We start from the raw sequence: 20200 nt of genomic DNA, 5'->3' as shown, positions 1-20200 counted from the left end.
GTTAATGACAGGGGAAATGGAAGGTATAATTTTTAAGAATTTTTTTTACTATCTTTGCAATTGTCCTGTAAATATAAAACAGTCTTAAAAACAGAGATCATCAAATATTGAAAATTTTAGTTAATTGTGGAAAAACTGGAACCCTCATCCATTGCTGATGGGAATGTAAAATGATATAGCCATTGTGGAAAACAGTTGGGCAGTTCCTCAAAAAATTAAACACAGAGGCAGGGCCAAGATGGCTGACTAGGTAAATCTTCCAATGAACCCTCTTGCAACAAAGGCCCCCCAAAACAAGTGAATTGATTACATACATAGATTACAATCTACGAACCCTGGCCATCTAACAGAGATCTAAGGAATTGACCTGAGTGACAGGGGAACAAGAGACCACGCAGAAGCAGCAACTAATTGCCAAACACACTCAGTATCTCAGCGTCAATTCTTTGGTACTCTTCTTTGGCATGAATGTGGTGGGGTTCGTGGTGGTTTCCTGAGACACGGCAAGCATGGGACTCAGCCCTAATCCTCTGGGGCAATCTCAGTGTGGACCCAGCCAGTGCACACAGGCTACACACACCTCTGGAATTTGAGATAAAACAGCACTCTCGACACAAGACAAGTTATTTTGTCTATTTTACCACATTACTCTCTCCTATCTATCTGATCCTTCCCCTCCTTGCCCCAGCTGGCTTCATTAACATTCGAATTCCCTGGGTCTGAGATAGAAGTGCTGTGCTTTTTCTGATCCACTCTCCTGACCTGGGAGAAGTAGCAAATTAACAAACAGGGGAAAAATACTTTTCCGACTCCCCTAAACTGGAAGATCGGAGCAGAAGCAGCTCCAGTCCAGGCTTAAGAGATCCACAGACTTTGGCTTTCACGCCTACAAGAACCAGGTGGCTATTATAATGCAAAGGCAAATCTGTTAGAAGTCTGACTATAATTGTTTCAGCTGAGCAGTGGAGAGGCAGGTTTTTGAGGTCTGATACGACTCTACCTAGTAAGCAGAGCCCTCACCTACCCACAGCAGTGGCCTCAGGGCAGAGGCTCCATCCATACCACCTAGCCACCCACGAAAGGGATCTGAGGATAGTGGTGCCTACCAGTCTTTATAGGTATAAGCATTGGGTGGCTAAGGTACAGCTGCAGAGCCCACCCACCAGAGCATTCTAGAGAACAGAGATGCTCCTTCCTCACTGGCACTTGGGGGAAGGTTGTCAGCACCCTGCCCTCCAGAGTGTGACACCCTGCCGCTACCAGAAACTAGTGCATACAACCATAACCACTACTCTTCTAAGATAGTAGGTGAGAACCTACACCACAGACTAGGTGACTGACTATCAGGACATCTGAGCTGATTCTATTCAAGAATAGTGAATGCACTCCTAGGCTCATATACCTGGTAACAGCTTAACCATCTTTTAACAGGACCTTAGTGCTTCAAAGTCTCCAATAATTAAGTTAGCACACTCTAGTAGCCTATCTGGGTATGTTGAAACAAAACAAAACAAGAAGATAGGACTCAGTGAGCAAATATAAAATAAATTATTACAATAACTTATAGATGGTTCAGAGACAGCAGTCAATATCAAATCACATAAAGAAGCAGACCATGATTGCTTCTACAGACCACCAAAACAGAGAATCGAGATCTCTCTGGGATGAGGCTATATTACTGGAATTGCCAGATGGAGAATACAAAAGATTAATATACGGAAAGCTTCAAGACATCTGGGACATTAGAAATGAAATCAGGCAATGTACAGAAAAAGCCTAGGAACACACAGATAAAGCAGTTGAAGAAATTAAAAAGATTATTCAAAAAAATAATGAAAAATTTAATCTGCAAGAATCCATAGACAGCATTCAGAAATTCAAAAGGTTAACAATAAAATTACAGAATTAGACAACTCAATAGGAAGTCAGAAGAGCAGAATTGAGGAACTGGAATGCAGAATTGGGGAGATGGAGGATAAGGCAACTGGCAACAATATATTTGAAAAAAATCAGATGCAAGAATTTTAAAAAATGAAGAAATGATAAGAATCATGTGGAACTCTATCAAGAAGAATAATTTGCGTGTGATTGGAATTCCAGAACAGGGAGGAATAACAGAAAATACAGAGAGAATTGTCAAAGATTTGTTGGCAGAAAACCTCTCACATCGTGAAAGATGAAAGGATATCTATCCAAGATGCTCATTGAACCCCATATGAGGTAAATGCCAAAAGAAAATCACCAAGACATATTATCATCAAACTTGCCAAAACCAAAGGTAAAATTTTAAAAGCAGCCAGGGATAAATGAAAATCACTTACAAAGCAGAATCAATAAGTTCAGACTACTTGGCAGAAACCATGCAGGCAAGAAGGCAATGGGATGACATATATAGGGCATTGAAGGGGAAAAATTGCCAGCCAAGAATCATATATCCAGCAAAACTCTATCTCAAATGTGAAGGCAAAATTAAATCATTTACAGATAAACACAAACTTAGAAAATTTGCAAAAACCAAACCAAAGCTACAAGAACTACTAAAGGAAATTCTTTGGTTAGAAAATCAATAATATCAGATATCACACAACACAAGGACACAGAAAAGAGCATCCTGATATCAACTCAGATAGGGAAATCACAAAAAAAAATAATGTTAAAAAAAAACACTTAAAACAGGGAATCACTGATGTCATTATGTAAAAGATGACAATAATCAATAAAGAGGGACTAAATACAGGAGGCATAGATCTTCCATATGGAGAGAAAATCAAGGCGATATAGGGAGTTACAAGTTAGGTTTATACTTAGAAAAATAGAGGTAGAGTAGATATCAAGGTAATCCCAAAGAAGACTAACAATCCCATACTTCTAAATAAAAACCAGGATAAACACAAAGACTCGGCAAGAACAAATTCAACTACAACAAAAAAGAAGAACAACCAATTTACAAAGAAAAACTTCTCAGCACAAAAAAGCACAAAAATGAAATTGTCAATAACACACAAAATAAGGCATCAAAATGACACCACTAAAACTCTAGCCTATCTATAATTACACTGAATGTAAAAGGACTAAATGCACCAATAAAGAGACAGAGAGTTGCAGATTGGATAAAAAAAAATACTGCAGCTATATGCTGCCTAAAAGAGACACATCTTAGACTTAGACACACAAAAAAACTAAAACTGAAAAGATGGAAAAAAATAAAACAAGCAAACGAAACTCAAAAAATGAGCAGGGGTGGCAATATTAATTTCTGACAAAATAGACTTGAAAGTTAAATCCACCACAAAAGATAAAGAAGGACAGTATATAATGATTAAAGGGACAATTTACCAGAAGATATAATCATATTAAATATTTATGCACCCAATGACAGGGCTGCAAGATACATAAAACAAACTCTAACAGCATTGAAAAGTGAGATAGACAGCTCCACAATTATAGTAGGAGACTTCAACACACCCATTTTGGTGAAGGACAGGACATCCAGTAAGAAGCTCAATAAAGACATGGAAGATCTAAATGCCACGATCAACCAACTTGACCTCACAGACATATACAGAACACTCCACCCAACAACTGCAAAGTATACTTTTTTTTTCTGGTGCACATGGAACATTCTCTGGAATAGACCACATATTAGGTCATAAAGCAAGCTTCGTAGAACCAAAAACATGGCAATATTACAAAGCATCTTCTCAGACCATAAGGCCATAAAAGCAGAGATCAATGACAGAAAAAGCAGGAAAAAGAAACCAAACACTTGGAAACTGAACAATACCCTGGTCAAAAAAGACGGAGTTATAGAAGACATTACGATGGAATAAAGAAATTCATAGCAGTCAATGAGAATGAAAACACTTCCTATCAGAACCTTTGGGACACAGTGAAAGCAGTGCTCAGAGGCCAATTTATATCAATAAATGCACACATCCAAAAAGAAGAAAGGCCAAAATTAAAGAATTATCCCTACAACTTGAACAAATAGAAAGAGAGCAACAAAAGGAAGCCTCAGGCACCAGAAGACAACAAATAATAAAAATTAGAGCAGAGTTAAACGAATTAGAGAATAGAAAAACAATTGAAAGAGTTAACAAGACCAAAAGCTGGTTCTTTGAAAAAATTAGCAAAATTGATAAACCATTGGCCAAACTGACAAAAGAAAAACAGGGAAGGAAACAAATAACCCAAATAAGAAATGAGATGGGCGATATTACCACAGACTCAACTGAAAGTAAAAGAATCATATCAGATTACTATGAAAAACTGTACTCTAACGAATTTGAAAACCTAGAAGAGATGGATGAATTCCTAGAAACACATTACCTACCTGAACTAACACAAACAGAGGCAGAACAACTAAATAGACCCATAGCAAAAAAAGAGATTGAAAAGGTAATCAAAAACTCCCAACAAAAAAAAAGCCCTAGCCCTGACGGCTTCATTGCAGAGTTCTACCAGACTTTCAGAGAAAAATTAACACCACCACTACTAAAGGTATTTCAGAGCATAGAAAAGGACGGAATACTCCCAAACTCATTCTATGAAGACAACATATCCCTGATACCAAAATCAGCCAATGACACCACGAAAAAAAAAAAATTACAGACCTACATGCCTCATGAACTTAGGTGCAAAAATCCTCAACAAAATTCTAGCCAATAGAATTCAATAATATATCAAAAAAAATAATTCACCATGACCAAGTGGGATTCATACCAGGTATGCAGGGATGGTTCAACATTAGAAAAACAATTAATGTAATCCACCATATAAATAAAACAAAAGACAAGAATCACAGGATTTTATCAATTGATGCAGAAAAGGCATTTGACAAAGTTCAACATTGATTCATGATAAAAACTCTCAGCAAAATAGGAATAGAAGGAAAATTCCTCAACATAATAAAGGACATCTATACAAAGAATTTTTATTTATTTTTTATACAAAGCCAACAGCTGACATCAGCCTAAATGGAGAGATTCTGAAAGCATTCCCCTTGAGAATGGGAACCAGACAGGGATGCCCCTTATCACCACTCTTATCCAACATTGTGTTGGAGGTCCTAGCCAGAGCAATTAGGCTAGATAAAGAAATAAAGGTCATCCAGATTGGTAAGGAAGAAGTCAAAGTATCTCTATTTGTGGATGACATGATCTTATATACAGAAAGCCCTAAAGAATCCTCAAAAAAACTACTGAAACTAACAGAAGAGTTCATCAGAGTATCAGGACACAAGATAAACACACAAAAATCAGTTGGATTCCTCTACACCAACAAAAAGAACATCAAAGAGGAAATCACCAAATCAATACCATTTACAGTAGCCCCCAAGAAGATGAAATACTTAGGAATAACTCTTACCAGAGACCTAGAAGACATAGACAAAGAAAAACTACAAGACACTACTGCAAGAAACCAAAAGAGGCCTACATAAGTGGAAAAACATACCTTGCTCATAGATAGGAAGACTTAACATTATAAAAATGTCTATTCTATCAAAAGCCATCTATAGATACAATGTAATTCCTATCCAAATTCCAATGACTTTTTTAATGATATGGAGAAACAAATCACCAACTTCATATGGAAGGGAAAGAGACCCTGGATAATTAAACATTACTGAAAAAGAAGAACAAAGTGGGAGGCCTCACTCTACCTGCCACAGTAGTCAAAATAGCCTGGTACTGGTACAATAGCAGATACATAGACCAGTAGAACAGAATTGAGAATCTAGACATAAATTCATCTACATATAAGTAGCAGATATTTGACAAAGGCCCAAAGTCAGTTAAATGGGGGAAAAGACAAATCTTTTTAACAAATGATAAATACAATGATGAATCCATGAAACATTTCATAACATGGAGAAATCTAGACGACATTACGTTGAGTGAAATTAGTCAGTTGCAAAAGGACAAATATTGTATAAGGCCACTATTATAAGAACTCGAGAAATACTTTAAACAGAGAAGAAAATATTCTTTGATGGTTATAAGAGGGGGCAGGGAGGGAGGGAGGGAGAGGGGTATTCATTAATTAGGTAGTAAACCCGTAAAAAAAAATTAAGTAGTAGATAAGTTTTATTTTAGGTGAAGGAAAAGACAATACACAATACTAGAGAAGTCAACACAACTGGACTAAACCAAAAGCAAAGAAGTTTCCTGAATAAACTGAATGTTTCGAAGGCCAGCATAGCGGGGTGGGGGGAGAGGTTTGAGGACCATTGTTTCAGGGGACGTCTAAGTCAATTGGCATAATAAAATCTATTAAGAAAACATTCTGCATCTCACTTTGGAGAGTGGCATCTGGGGTCTTAAACGTTAGCAATCAGCCATCTAAGATACATCAATTGGTCTCATTTCAAGTGAAGCAAGGAAGAATGAAGAAGCCCAAAGACACAAGGTAATTATGAGCCTAAGAAACAGAAAGGACCACATAAACTAGAGACTACATCAGCCTGAGACCAGAAGAACTAGATGGTGGCTGGCCACAACGAATTACTGCCCTGACAGGGAACACAACAGAGAACCCCTGAGGGAGCAGGGGAGCAGTGGGATGCAGATCCCAAATTCTCATAAAAAGACCAGACTTAATGGTCAGACTGGGACTAGAAGGGCCCCAGAGGCCATGGTCCCCAGACCTTCTGTTAGCCCAAGACAGGAACCATTCCCAAAGCCAACTTTTCAGACAGGGATTGGACTGGAATATGGGATGGAAAATGATACTGGTGAAGAACGAGCTTCTTGGATCAAGTAGACACATGAGACTATGTTGGCATCTCCTGTCTGAAGGGAAGATGAGAGGGCAGAGGGGATTAGAAGCTACCCAAATGGACATGAGGAGAGAGAGGGTAGGGAAGAACTGTGCTATCTCATTAGAGGGAGAGCAATTAGGAGTGTATAGTAAGGTATAGGTATATTTTTGGATGAGAGGCTGTCCTGATTTGTAAACTTTCACTTAAAGCACAATAAAAATTAATTTTAAAAATGATTTCTGACTCCCCCCAAAAAAAGGCTGAGGAGAGGGGGGGAAAAAATTGAACATAGAACTACCATATGATCCAGTAATCCCAAATCTAGGTGTATACCCAGAAAAGATTAAGGCAGGAATGCAAACAAAAACCTGTACACCAATGTTCATTGCAGCACTTTTCACAATAGCCAAAAGGTGGAAACAACCAAAAAGTCCATCAACAGATGAATGGATAAACAAAATTTGGTACATACACACAATAAAATTCTACTTAGCCATAAAGAGAAACGAAGTCTTGATACATTTCACAACATGGTCGAACTTTGAAAACATCATGCTGAGTGAAATGTCATTGACAAAGTACAAATATTAAATGCTTTCACTTACATGAAATGAGCAAATACATAGAAACCAAAGATTATTCGTGGTTACCAAAGGTGGGAGGGAGGGGGAATGGAGGAGGTTTTACTTAGAGGGCACTAACTTTATGTTAATGATGGTGGGATGATTTGGAAAATGACAGAGAGAATGATTGCACACCTTGAAGACCGTAATCAACGTTACCGAATTGTACATGTAGAAATTGTTGGAATGTTGTACATTTTGTTATGTATATTTTCACCACGATAAAATTTAAAATATATGTATTAGTCAAATGCAAAAGCCTTGGAAGCAGGGAACACTGCCTGGAAAAAAAATATCACTGTTGTAATGTAATTCTCACATTCTTAATCCATTAAATCAGAATAATGATACCAATTTCATAGAGTGATTGAATTAAATTAGAATAATTGAATTATTTCATTTTACTGGAATTCACAATCAGCACCCATGGAAGCTACAGTCAAGAAGCCAAACAACATATTATTGGATTGGGCAAATTTGCAGCAAAAGGCCTCTTTAAAGTGTTAAAAAGCAAAGATGTTACTTTGTGGACTAAGGTGCACCTGGCCCAAGCCATACTATTTTCAATCACCTCATATGCATGTGAAAGCTGGACAATGAATAAGAAAGACCTAAGAAGAATTGATGCCTTTGAATTATGGTTTTGGCAAAGAATACTGGATATACCATGGACTGTCAGAAGAACAAACAAATCTGTCTTGGAATAAGTACAGCCAGAATGCTTCTTAGAAGCAAAGATGGCAAGACTTTGTCTCATATACTTTGGACATGTTATCAGGAGTGACCAGTTCCTGGAGAAGTGCATCATGCTTCAAAAAGTATACAGCCGTTGAAAAAGAAGAAGACCCTCAATGAGATGGACTGACACAGTGGCTGCAACAGTGGTCTCTAGCATAACAATTGTGAGGATGATGCAGGACCAGGCAGTGTTTCATTCTGTTGTACACAGGGTCACTAAGAACCAACACAAAAGCACCTAACGACAACAACAATTGAATTAAATAAAATGATACACAAAATATCTGGCTTATGCCTACTATTTGTTTTTAGGTACCTGTTTTTAGTCAGTGAATTTTTTGACACATCATATTCCAATTCCTCACAGATTTATTCACCAGCTCTGCACCCTCACTTCCATTGTGCTGTGTCCATCCCTCTTCATCTCTCTGTGGAGCCCTTGTGGTGCAGTGGGTTAAGAGCTTGGCCACTAACCAAACGGCGAGTCATCTCTTCATCTCTCTATGGCTTTAGCAAGAGCAATAAACCTGTTGCCGTTGAGTTGATTCTGACTCCTAGCGACCCCAATAGAACCACTCCATAGGGCTTCCAAGGACGAGCTGGTGGATTCAAACCGTCGACCTTTTGGTTAGCAGCCGAGCTCTTAACCACTGAGCAACCAGGGCAAGAGTACGTTCCTTACATTGACCTGGGGTAATTTTTTCCCAGATATAAACCCTGCTTGAATCTCCACTAATTTCAGAATTGAGTATCAACCCTAAAGCCCAAACATAAGGCTGCCTATTATCTAGCTCTTGCCTACATAGCCAAACTCATGTGTCACTCTTCATCCCTCACTGGTGGTCAGATATTAAGAAACGTGTGCAATTTCCTAAACACCCCTTAAAACCCATTGTCATTGAGTCATCTCTGTGGAAGCAGACAGCCACATCTTTCTCCCACAGAGTACCTGGTGGGTTCAAATCGCCAACCTTTTGGTTAACAGCCAACCACTTGACTACTGCACCACAATGGCTCCTTAAGCATCCCTTACAGTTCAATTAATCCCTGCACTTACTTGCCTGCTTCCTCCTTTCTGGAGTACTGTGAGCCATTCTCTACCTGGAAGAACTCTAACCCCTCTTTTGGGCTCAATACAATTATAACATTCTCTGTGAAGCCTTTATTAGCCTCCAAAGGAAGAAGTGACAACTTTTACACCCAATCTTCCAGGATTGCAGTGCCACCTCTGGGTATTACATTTAATTATTTCCATGTCTTGCTCCCTGTTTAGATTGTGATCGCCTTAAGACAAGGAAGAATATCTTACTCTTTTTTTTTTATCCTCAGAATGTAACTGAGTGCCTAACACCCAGTATTTGCTGAATAAATGTTTGTTGGATGACTAAAAGAACAAATAGTTGAAGAAGGTTAAATAGGTATTTCCAACAATGGGAGAGAAAGGAGAAGCAGTGAAACAAGGAGAAACACTGCTGAGATAGAGATTCCACGATTCAGAACCAACACTAGAAGAAACAGATCAGAGAAACAAGATATTTTAGTGTATCCAAAATCACCCTCCAGAATCAGGGACTTTAACTTGGCAAGACTGTATTATTTAGCTTTCTTTAATTTGCTATCTTTGTTAATGACCCTAACTTTATTAATAATAAGACAAGTTCTATGCACTATATCACATCTCCCGGGAACTGTGAAGATGTCGTGGCTCACTCAGATATTATCAAAGAAGACTCTGGATTCACTGAAGCAGGTTCTTCCTTGGATGATGGATTAAACCAGGAGCTCTACACCAAGAAAGGCAGGGAGAGGGAACCACTTTTGAGACCTCTGGTAGACGTCACTCATTTTCAGGTGTTCTCTAATCACCTGAGATAAGGCACCCTGGTGGGTCAATGGTTAAAGTGACTACTAACAGAAAGGCCAGCGGTTTGAAAGTATCAGTGGCTCCACAGGAGAAAGAGGTGACATTCTGCTTCCGTAGAAATTCACAGCCTTGGAAACCCCATGGGGTTGCTCTAAGTCAGAATCGACTCGACAGCAGTACTGTTTTTTTGAAAAGTATAGAAGTAGCTATATCTGTGGGTTTAAGGTTTAAACCCCCATAAGTCTCATTAATGACGAATTCTTTTATCTCCCTGAGAGATTTAGTTCTCTTGAGCTAGGAGAGGAAAACAAAATTCAATCTTGTGCCAGATTTAACCCTTGGGAGACAGCTATAGAGCTCAATGTACATCTCTTATCCCAATGAAGTACTTTCTCCAGGAGGAGGTTACTTCTCTTTAGATGTGGATTCTAGTGTTGCAGGGTACCCCATTACGATGGCCCCACCACTGATTCTGAAGGGAGATTCTGGGCACAATAAAATATCTCCTATCTTTGATCTGATTTCTCTGGTGTTGGCTACCAATCCTAGGATCTCCCTCTCTCATTGTTTCCCTTTATTTCAATGTTTCGTCTTTTTCCCCTCACTGTTGGACATATCCCTTTAACTTCATCTAGCAATTTTTTTCTTTCAGTTGTTCAGCAAATATTCATTCAGCAATTGCTGTATGGTAGGTACTAAACTATGCTCTGGGGCTGACGAAGAGTAAGACATTGTTTCTTCTCTCAAGGGCCCCACAGTTTAAACAAAGGAAGAGAGATGAAAACAAATAAATGCAAAGAGGTTGCAGTGCAGTCTCATTGAATTGGATCCAAAAAGTAATCAACACTTCCTGGGAAAGTTCAAGATACTGTCACAGATAAGATGATAATTGTACTGAAACTTGAAAGAGGATTTTAGTTCTTCCAGGTGGAGAAGTGGTGAGAACACTCCAAGAAGAAGCAACAGGGAATAAAATGTGGGATTAATTAAAATCTAAGATGTGTTTAAGCAGAAAGTGAAGGCTGAGGCAGAGTTTTAAACAGCCTGACCTCTTTACATTGTAAATCAAAAGCTGAATGTCCTCTCTCTAATAAATTATTCATTTGTTATCGTAATTTTCATCCCTAGAATTTCTACGTGAATCTTTGAAAGAGTGTCCCAAAACAGTCAATCTGTAATGACCAGTAGAATTTTTTTCATTTTCTTCTCCCTCTGTTCTCTTTCTTTATGGTTTTTGTTTGTTTTCTTTTGGCTCCACACTTGTAGTGGTCTCTGAAAAACCACTAGCTGACCACTAAGATAAAGAAACGGAAACTTCAGATTTTACATATGACAAAAAATTCAGATTTTTAAGAAATAGGTTAGAAAAGTCATTAAGCAAATAAACAAGTACAACCCATAGCAAAAAAAAAAAAAAAAAAAGAAAAGAAACAAATCCTGCAGCATGAGGAGATTCAATCTCCAGATTTACCACATCATAATATTAAAAATGTCCAATATTCAAAAAAAAATTACGAGACATGGAAGAAGTCAGAAAATATGGCTCATTGTCAGGGAGAAAAAAAAAGTTTAATAAATTGTCCCTGAGAAAGTGCAATCATTGGAATTAAAACTTAAATAATTTTCTTAAATATGCTCAAAGAGGTAGAGAAAAGTACTGACAAAGAAGTAAAGGAAACCAGAGAATGCTGCCTCACTCAACTAAAGAATATCAATAAAGAGATAAAAATTATAAAAAGGACTCGAATAGAAATTTTAGAGATGAAAATTACAATAACAAATGAATAGTTTATTAGAAGGAGAACATTCAGTTTTTGATTTACAATGTGAAGAGCTTGAAGTCATCACTCATATAGTCAGAAGAAAAAAATGGAACAAATTGAAAGTTAACAACTTGTCGTAGATAATTCAGACACTTGAGGTCCCAGGGCAAACCACCTCCCCCAAAACTGGAGAGACACATGAATACAGGAGAATCACAACTTAATGGGACCATAAGAAGCTGGAGCCCAAAGCTGGTAAGAACACAAACAGTATTTGGCAAAGGTTGGCAGCAGGGTGTGAACCAGCTTGAATGTTAATGACTCCTGGGAATCCAATCTTAGGGGAGACCCCAAACTTTTCTAAATTATACCCATCATTTTCTTCTCTAACAATTTCAACTCCAGAGGGTGGGGAAAGGGGTAATAATCCCCTATTTTTTTACACAGTCACACTTTGACCCTGGCAACATTATTATGGATTACAGGAAAGGAACTCTGTAACTTCTCTCTACTGTGTCTTAGGTCAATCGGGGCTCCTTGATCTTAAGGGTATTTATTCCGTGTTTTGTGACTTCTTTACACAATTCAAGTCCTAAGGGAAAGAAGTCAACTTTTCTAAAACTTCGCGTTGAAGTATAACAGTAAATGATTTCTGAATTTAAATTACTGTAATACAACACACGCTCCTTAGAAGCAAGGATGGTGAGACTACGTTTCACATACTTTGGACACGTTATCAGGAGAGATCAGTCCCTGGAGAAAGACGTCATGTTTGGCACAGTAGAGGGTCAGCGAAAAAGAGGAAGACACTCAACAAGATGGATTGACACAGTGGCTGCAACAATGGGCTCAAACATAACAAAGACTATGAGGATGGTGCAGGACCAGGCAGTGTTTCATTCTGTTGCACATAGGGTTGCTATGAGTTGGAACCAACTCGACGGCACCTAACAACAACAATAGAATACGATTGAACAGAAGAAATCTCAAACAATAGGAATCTGCTCCTCTTTCACATTGTATGCCTCCAATGGTTTTAAGGCAGTGATCATCATGTCCCATATTTCTCCAGAAAAAAAACATACTATATCCTGCTGTAACCTGATGCATGTACCTTGCACAATCTTTGTCAAGCTTTTTTAGCTGAAATCCACATTTTAATGACCGTCCAAGTTTGCTCTTCAAATATAACACGTGTTACCGAATCTGGAAATGTGGGTCCTTGTCCCGTGCACTCAGACTTGCCAATTATCTGGACACAAGCCTTTGAGAAAGACAAAGTAACTTTATTGCAATGCACAGAGCAAGGACCCAGGAGGAAGTTTCTCAGATCCGGCTCACCAAGCTACGGGGAAGCAGGGCTTATATGAGATCTGGGCAGCAAGATGGCAGCTGTGCAGATGTTCTGGGGAGAGAAAACTCTACAAAGCACCAGGAAACAGGAGGTGACATGGTTCTTGTCCAAACTCTCGCTTTGAAATAGGGTCCAGGTGATGATTTTCCGATTTGTTACTCCTGTTCTGCATCCTCTGTTGAGGTCAATTAGTGGTCACAGCTGGTCCTTCTGCACATGTGGGGCAGGCCAAATCTGATTTGGGCTAGTTTGAGGACTAACGGAAATTTATTGGCATTAGTAAAGTTACACCTTTTGTGCATAAGTTTACCTAATAGAAGAGGTCTTTCTCTTTTGTCTCCTTTCTTGTAGCCAATTACAGATAGTTATAGAATAAAATTAAGTTTTCCATGGGAACAAATTTATTCCCTCAGGTCACAGTGAGTTATTATTTTTACTGCATATTTTGGAATTCTAAAGCACAGTAAGTCTGTAGTGATAGAATTCAGAAAAATACTTCTTCTGAGGTAACTAGTGAATAGGAATGGTGAGCTACGAAAAGATCTAAAATATACAGTAGAGTTATGAGAGTATCATTCACCCAGTTTGTGCTCTACAAATATTGTCTAAAGAAGTTATGAAAAAGAAACAGGGAAAAGTCTTAGGGAATGTTGAGAGATATACATTTACTCTTCTAAAACACATACAGATTATAATAAAGTTTGGCATCCACCATTAAGTCTATACATTATCAGTGTGAGGGGAGTAGGGTTGACTGGTACTCAGCACCCATTTCTCCTTTTTCTGGTTTTTGTTCCTATACTGCAGAGGATGGTAAGTGGAAAACTATATTTCCACGAGTCACTGAACTAAAGGTTCAGATGTGATTTCCAGAATATTGATCAGACGTAAACATGGGCAATTCAGAAGGCAAAAGAGAGGTAAATGCCTTGTTTCTGCCAATTCTGCTGCCAACCATAACTGGAGAGGCATTGGGATTTTTTGGAAAGGGTGGAAGCAAATTTCCATATCAGTAGTTTCAGAATGCTCCTTAGAATCAAAGATGGTGAGACTTCATCTCACATACTTTGGACATGTTTTCGGGAAGGACCAGTCATTGGAGAAGGACATCGTGCTCGGTAAAGTAAAGAGTCAGTGAAAAAGAGGAAGACCCTCAATGAGATGGACTGACACAGTGGCTGCAACAATAGGCCTTAAGCATGACAACGATGATTAGGATAGTGCAGGACCAGACAATGTTTCATTTTATTGTATATGAGGTCCCAATGAGTCAGAACCAACTCAAAGGCACCTAACAACAATGACAACAACAGATACCTGGTTGTCAAGAAGTGATAGGCATACCCTTTGTGAAACAAGTGCAGATCTAGCAGGTACAGTGTGTTTTTAGCTAGCACTTACAGCAAGAACTTTCTACTACCTGGATTGCAGAAAATGCAACATGTGGGTGGAGCCAGTCATTTCAGTGGAGTCTTGATTCCCCCACCTTTCTAATGAGAGCAGAGATATCAACTTTCCTAATCTGCCTGGTTTTCAGTGTTGTTTTAGGAGTCATTTTCAGTATTTGAAGGACATACTATCAACCCTTTCAAAATGTTATAAGTACACACTTACAAAGTTTCTTCGTAAAATACTTAAACAGAAGCAGAGCTCTGTTTAAATAAAATAACCCAGACAGGTAGGCCATTTGATATCAGAGCTGATTGCAAAAAACAGATCTTCCATGATAGGAATCTCAAAATTTATATTATAAATTATTGGGTTTGAGGGCATTGAAGATATTGTTACCATTGGTTAATGGTATTCTGGTAGTCCATGGATAGCAGTGGCAATGCTGTTTCATAATGTATCATCTAGGGTCACCCAGAAGGAAATGCATACTGAGCAAAATATTTTGGCAGACTGACTAACTGATACGATAAATGGTTTTGTTTGGAATAAGAATCCTCGGAATGCAGAATGGGCTAGGAGTTTTTGAGGGCATGAGAGATTTTTCAGAAAGATCATGGGAAGCTGAGGATTTTAAATGAACCAGGAAATTCCCTGGACTGCATGAACCAATCTCTTTCTCAAAGCTGCAGGTCTGATGTGGGTGGGTAAACAGCCTGAGAAAACTGCCTAATCCTACAGATTGGTGAATAACAAAATAAGTTGAATCAGTAGCCTTGCCAAATGTCTTGAGTAAAACTTAAGGCATTATTTGTAGAGACACTTGAGAAAAACAGTGGGTACAAGTGGGTGGATTTAGATGAATCATACTACTCTGGTTCTCCAAAATACACATAAAATTCAATGCTACCCAGGGTGTACATCTTTACCTGTCTAATGAGACAAGTACTACTTCATCTGAAGATCCTATAATGCTTTTCCCTAAGGTATGTTCACCTTGCAAGAGGATTAGAGTGGTTTCCATGATTTCTCCCTTCCCTTCTCATTACCTCAAGACTGAGATCTGAACTCAGGTCCCAGGATGCCACAGAGAGACAAATGCGAGTCTCAATAAGAGAAAGAAAACTACGGTATAAAAATAATTTCAAAATGTTCCTAATTTTTACTATAAAAACAGAAAAAATGGCAGACAATGACTTGTACAGGTACCAGTTCATGAAGAACAAAAAAAAAAAAAAATTAAAGCATGGCAAGAATAACAGAGATTCTGAGTTCCACATGCCAGCTTAAGCAAATGGGCAAAATTCTCAATTTTTTCTCAGATAATTGACGAAAGCTTGGATTTTACAGCGTCTTGCTCTAAAGGAAGTTCAGTGACAAATATCTTACTTAATAAAAAAATATATATAGGTAAGGAATTAAAATTGAAAGGAAAAGAGATGTTCTGGATTTACCGAGTGTGACTTAATCACTTGCTTTGCAAGTGCACACTAGGAAAGGGCTTCAGAGGACATTGTGCTTACCATGGGATTGAGATATACATTGGTGAGGGTTGCAACAGCTTCCTCAGAAAGCTCTGTAGTGGTTGTCCTCTATATGACAGAGTTAAGGTGGGAGATGCTGACACTGAAATCAGTATCTCTGAATTCATTGGGGATAATGGCATCTTGAACTGGCATCACTAAGCCACCAGAGGTATGGTATTCATGGTTAATGTAACAAGCAGCAGGAACAACATGTTAATCCATAGAGATTAAACCACAGGTAGCTTTGGAAATGGCAAATCGTTCATGGCAACTCCATGATTTAAAAAATGGGCAGCCTATTAAGGTCTTATCCAATCTGTGTAACTAAAAATACTCTAGTTACGGTGAAAAGAAAATTGACTTGAATTGCCAAAATGAAGTATCACTATCTCACACTTGATTCTCAGACCTGAGACTGCATACTGACACAGACCCTCAAGTGATGAGGCCAGTTACCCTTATGGATGGACTATAAAACTGCCACAAAGTCTTATTTCTTCTGTACGTTTTGTTCTCTCTCTCTCTCCCTCCCTCCTTCTGTGTGTATGTTTATTTCTCTCTTTCGTCCTTTCTTAGAAAGAGTTAAATATTTACCAGAACACTAGTACTCAGTGGAATTTGCGGCCTTCTACCTGGAACACTGTGAAATGAGTAAAAGGAAATAACTAGATCACTTTCTTGAAATTTGGATACCAATGCTGAACTAACACTAATCCCAAAATTCCACTATATCTTACCAATCAAAATGGTGGATTCTCGGTCAGGTGATGAAGCATTAGCCTTTTTCTCTTTCACAATATACAGTGTTGTTGTTGCTGTTCGGTGCTGTCGAGTCGGTTCCAACTCATAGCCACCCTTTGCACAACACAAAGAAACACTGCCTGATCCTGTGCCATCCTCACAATCGTAGTTATGCATGAGCCCATTGTTACAACCACGGTGTCAATCCATCTCATGGGGGGTCTTCCTCTTTTCCGCTGACCCTGCACTTTGCCTAGCATGATGTCCTTCTCCAGGGACTCATCCCTCCTGACAACATGTCCAAAGTATGTAAGATGCAGTCTCGCCGTCCTTGCTTCTAAGGAGCATTCTGGTTGTACTTCTTCCAAGACAGATTTGATCATTCTTTTGGCAGTCCATCGTATATTCAATATTCTTCACCAACAGCACAATTCAAAGGCATCAATTCTTCTTCAGTGTTCCTTATTGATTGTCCAGCTTTCACATGCATATACAGTAGATCCACAAATGTATCCTCTTATTATTTCCCATTTTTTTGGTGCATAATTGGAAATGATATAGATGGCAATTGGTAGAATGCCCACATTGCTTTTGTGATCTGTAAGTGAGGCTATTGTGGTAGGAAGTATCAAGGAATATCTCCTGAAAGTGTCCCTCCTGTAAAAATATCTTTTAAAAAGCAACAGTATGTCCCTGAATAAATCAAAGAGATTAGTGACAACATCAATGTTGGATGGAACAGAGTTTGTAATTTGTATTATATCTCCACTTAATTTATGTTAAGGCTATACAGAAGAAAACAAGGCCTTGGAAAGTGAATGAGGATTATTATAAACTTAATCAGGTGCTGACAAGAAATGTTTCTGCTGGTCCAGGTAAGATCTCTTTTTGGAGTTTAATAAAATAAACCCAGGCAAGTGGAGAACAGCCTATGATATGACAAATGATTTTTCTCCAAAAGCAGATAATACAAGAGGCAGTTGCTTTCATCTGGCAGAGATAGCAGTACACCTTCATGCCTTCAGTTCTTTGTATAATTTTATAAGTATCTATTTCCTTATATCAAATATTTTACTGCTTAAAAGTCATGTAGTTGATTCTGTTTTCTAATCTAAATCCATGATACACAATCAGAGAGGTGAAAAAAGTTTAAATGAAATATAGCAAAATAATTGCTTATAAAAAAAAAAGAAAGTTAGATTGAACTTTGAAAATAAGAAAAGGTTGTAGATTTTCTACTATGGACTGACAGAAGTATGATGTTTTAAGTCTTCATGGTTTTGAGCTCTGCTACTCATGAATAACTAATTTTGAGACAAAGGATTCTGTCATATAGATAATGTTTTGCAGCTGAAGAGTTTCTTTAGGGCTAACTTTATGTCCCTGCTTCTAAGACTGTAGATAAAGGGATTCAGCATGGGTGTAACCACAGTGTACATCACTGAGGCTATTGCAGTTTTCCTGGAGCTTTGAGTAGCAGCAGAACTAAGATATACTCCAAGAAATGTACCATAGAACAAGGAAACTACTGAGAGGTGAGACCCACAAGTGGAAAAGGCTTTATACTTGCCCACAGCTGATGAAATTTTCAAAATAGAGGATACAATCTTAGAGTATGATAAGATGATACCAGTGAGTGGAATAATAACTAGAAATCCATTTGCAATGTACATCACTAGGTCATTGAGAAATGTGTCAGAACAAGCAAGTTGGACCACCTGATTAAGTTCACAGAAAAAGTGGGGAATTTCCAACTGTGTACAAAAAGACAGTCTCAAAATCATTAAGTCATGTAATAGAGAGTCCAGAACACTCAATAAATAAGATTTCAGAAGTAAGAGGCCACAAATTTTGGGGTTCATGATGACAGTATAGTGCAGTGGGTAACAGATGGCCACAAACCGGTCATAGGCCATCACTGTCAAGAGGAAATTGTCTAATCTTCCAAAAACCATGAAAAAATATATCTGGCTGAGGCAACCTTCATAGCTTATGACCTTGCTCTGCATCTGAATGTTCAGCAGCATCTTCGGGATGGTGGAGGAGGTGAAACAGATATCTGCAAAAGATAGATTGGAAAGGAAGAAGTACATGGGTGTGTGGAGATGGGAGTTGGTGATAACGGCCAGAATGATGAACAGATTCCCAATAAAGGTGACCAGGTACATGGACAGGAATATCCCAAAGATGAGAGGCTGCACTTCTGCCTCTTCTGAGAGTCCCAGGAGGATAAATTCTGAAGTACCTGTTTGGTTTCTTGGTTCCATGTAGCTGATGAAATTTCTGGGAAAGAGACAAGTGCAATGCAAATTAAGCATAGTGATCAGCGCCTTAACAAATGTGTTGCTTGTATTTGAAACATGTTTAATTAATTAATGCAATATATTATCTATAGATCTAATGCCCTTTACCTGAAAATTTCATGGAATCCCAAATGCTCCATCTTCTTCTTGATGCTGAAACTGACTAGCCACTATCTCAAGGCAATATTTTCCTCTAAAAATTTTCTGATACATTCTTTTATTCATTCATCAAATATTTTTTACCATTTATTTGGTGCCAAGCATCACTGAAGTCACTGGGAAAAAGCAGTGAATTAAGTAAAATAATATAGGGTAAGAAAGTCATTGTCTGAAGAGGAAATGCTTTTTATATAGCCACCTTTAATGAGGGGATTTTGGGCAGAAAATCTGAAAGCAGTGGGGAAGTGAGCCAAGCTGGCAACTATGAGAAGAGCAATTAGGGCAGAGAAATAGCCAAGGTAAAGTCCCCAAGACAAGAACATTCCTGGCACCAGCATGGAACAGCAAGAAGAATGTGTGACTGGCTTAAGTAACACAACTGGGGTATAGGTTGGAGGTAAGATCAGAGAGGTAGCAAAAGGACAAAGCTCCTAACACATGATATCCCACAGTTCAATTGCTGTTCTTTATATATGTGTATTATTTATTATGTATATTGCTGTATATATTATATAAAATGTATAGAAAAGAAACATAATTCATCCCTCTATAAACTACACTCCAACTTCCATTTTGTCTAAAATCTGCATTTAGATTATAGAACAGTTTCAGCATGGGGGATCTGATAAAACTATTTTATCTTCACTGATAACTTTTCCAACTCTTTATACACCCATCTAAAAACTCATTGCCATTGAGTCCATTCTGACACATACTGATCCTAATGGAGAAGATATTGAAGTTGTTAAGGATTTCATTTTACTTAGATCAACAATCAATGCCCAAGAAAGCAGCAGTCAAGGAATCAAACAACATACTGCTTTGGGCAAATCTGCTGCAAAAGACCTCTTTAAAGTGTTAAAAAGCAAAGATGTCACTTTGAGCACTAGGGTACACCTGACCAAAGTCATGATACTTTCAGTCGCCTCATATGCATGTGAAAGATATACAATGAATGAGGAAGACTGAAGAAGAATTGA

The 20200-nt window shown here is 38.2% G+C and overlaps 1 protein-coding gene across 1 annotated transcript; it reads right to left on the bottom strand.

Annotated features, from left to right (window-relative positions):
* Nucleotides 1-16799: 16799 nt before the first annotated feature.
* On the bottom strand, nt 16800-19532 carry LOC100671476 (olfactory receptor 7A17-like). The gene is made up of 2 exons (XM_003413321.3): nt 18120-19532; nt 16800-17021 (listed from the first exon to the last, which is right to left on the bottom strand). Exons 1-2 carry the CDS (start codon nt 19074-19076, stop codon nt 16809-16811), a joined length of 1170 nt encoding a protein of 389 aa, XP_003413369.3. The 5' UTR covers nt 19077-19532; the 3' UTR covers nt 16800-16808.
* Nucleotides 19533-20200: the final 668 nt, after the last annotated feature.

The sequence above is a fragment of the Loxodonta africana genome, chromosome 3, assembly GCF_030014295.1.
Source record: "Loxodonta africana isolate mLoxAfr1 chromosome 3, mLoxAfr1.hap2, whole genome shotgun sequence".
NCBI lineage: Eukaryota > Metazoa > Chordata > Mammalia > Proboscidea > Elephantidae > Loxodonta > Loxodonta africana.
This window is presented reverse-complemented; position numbering and strand designations above follow the sequence as displayed.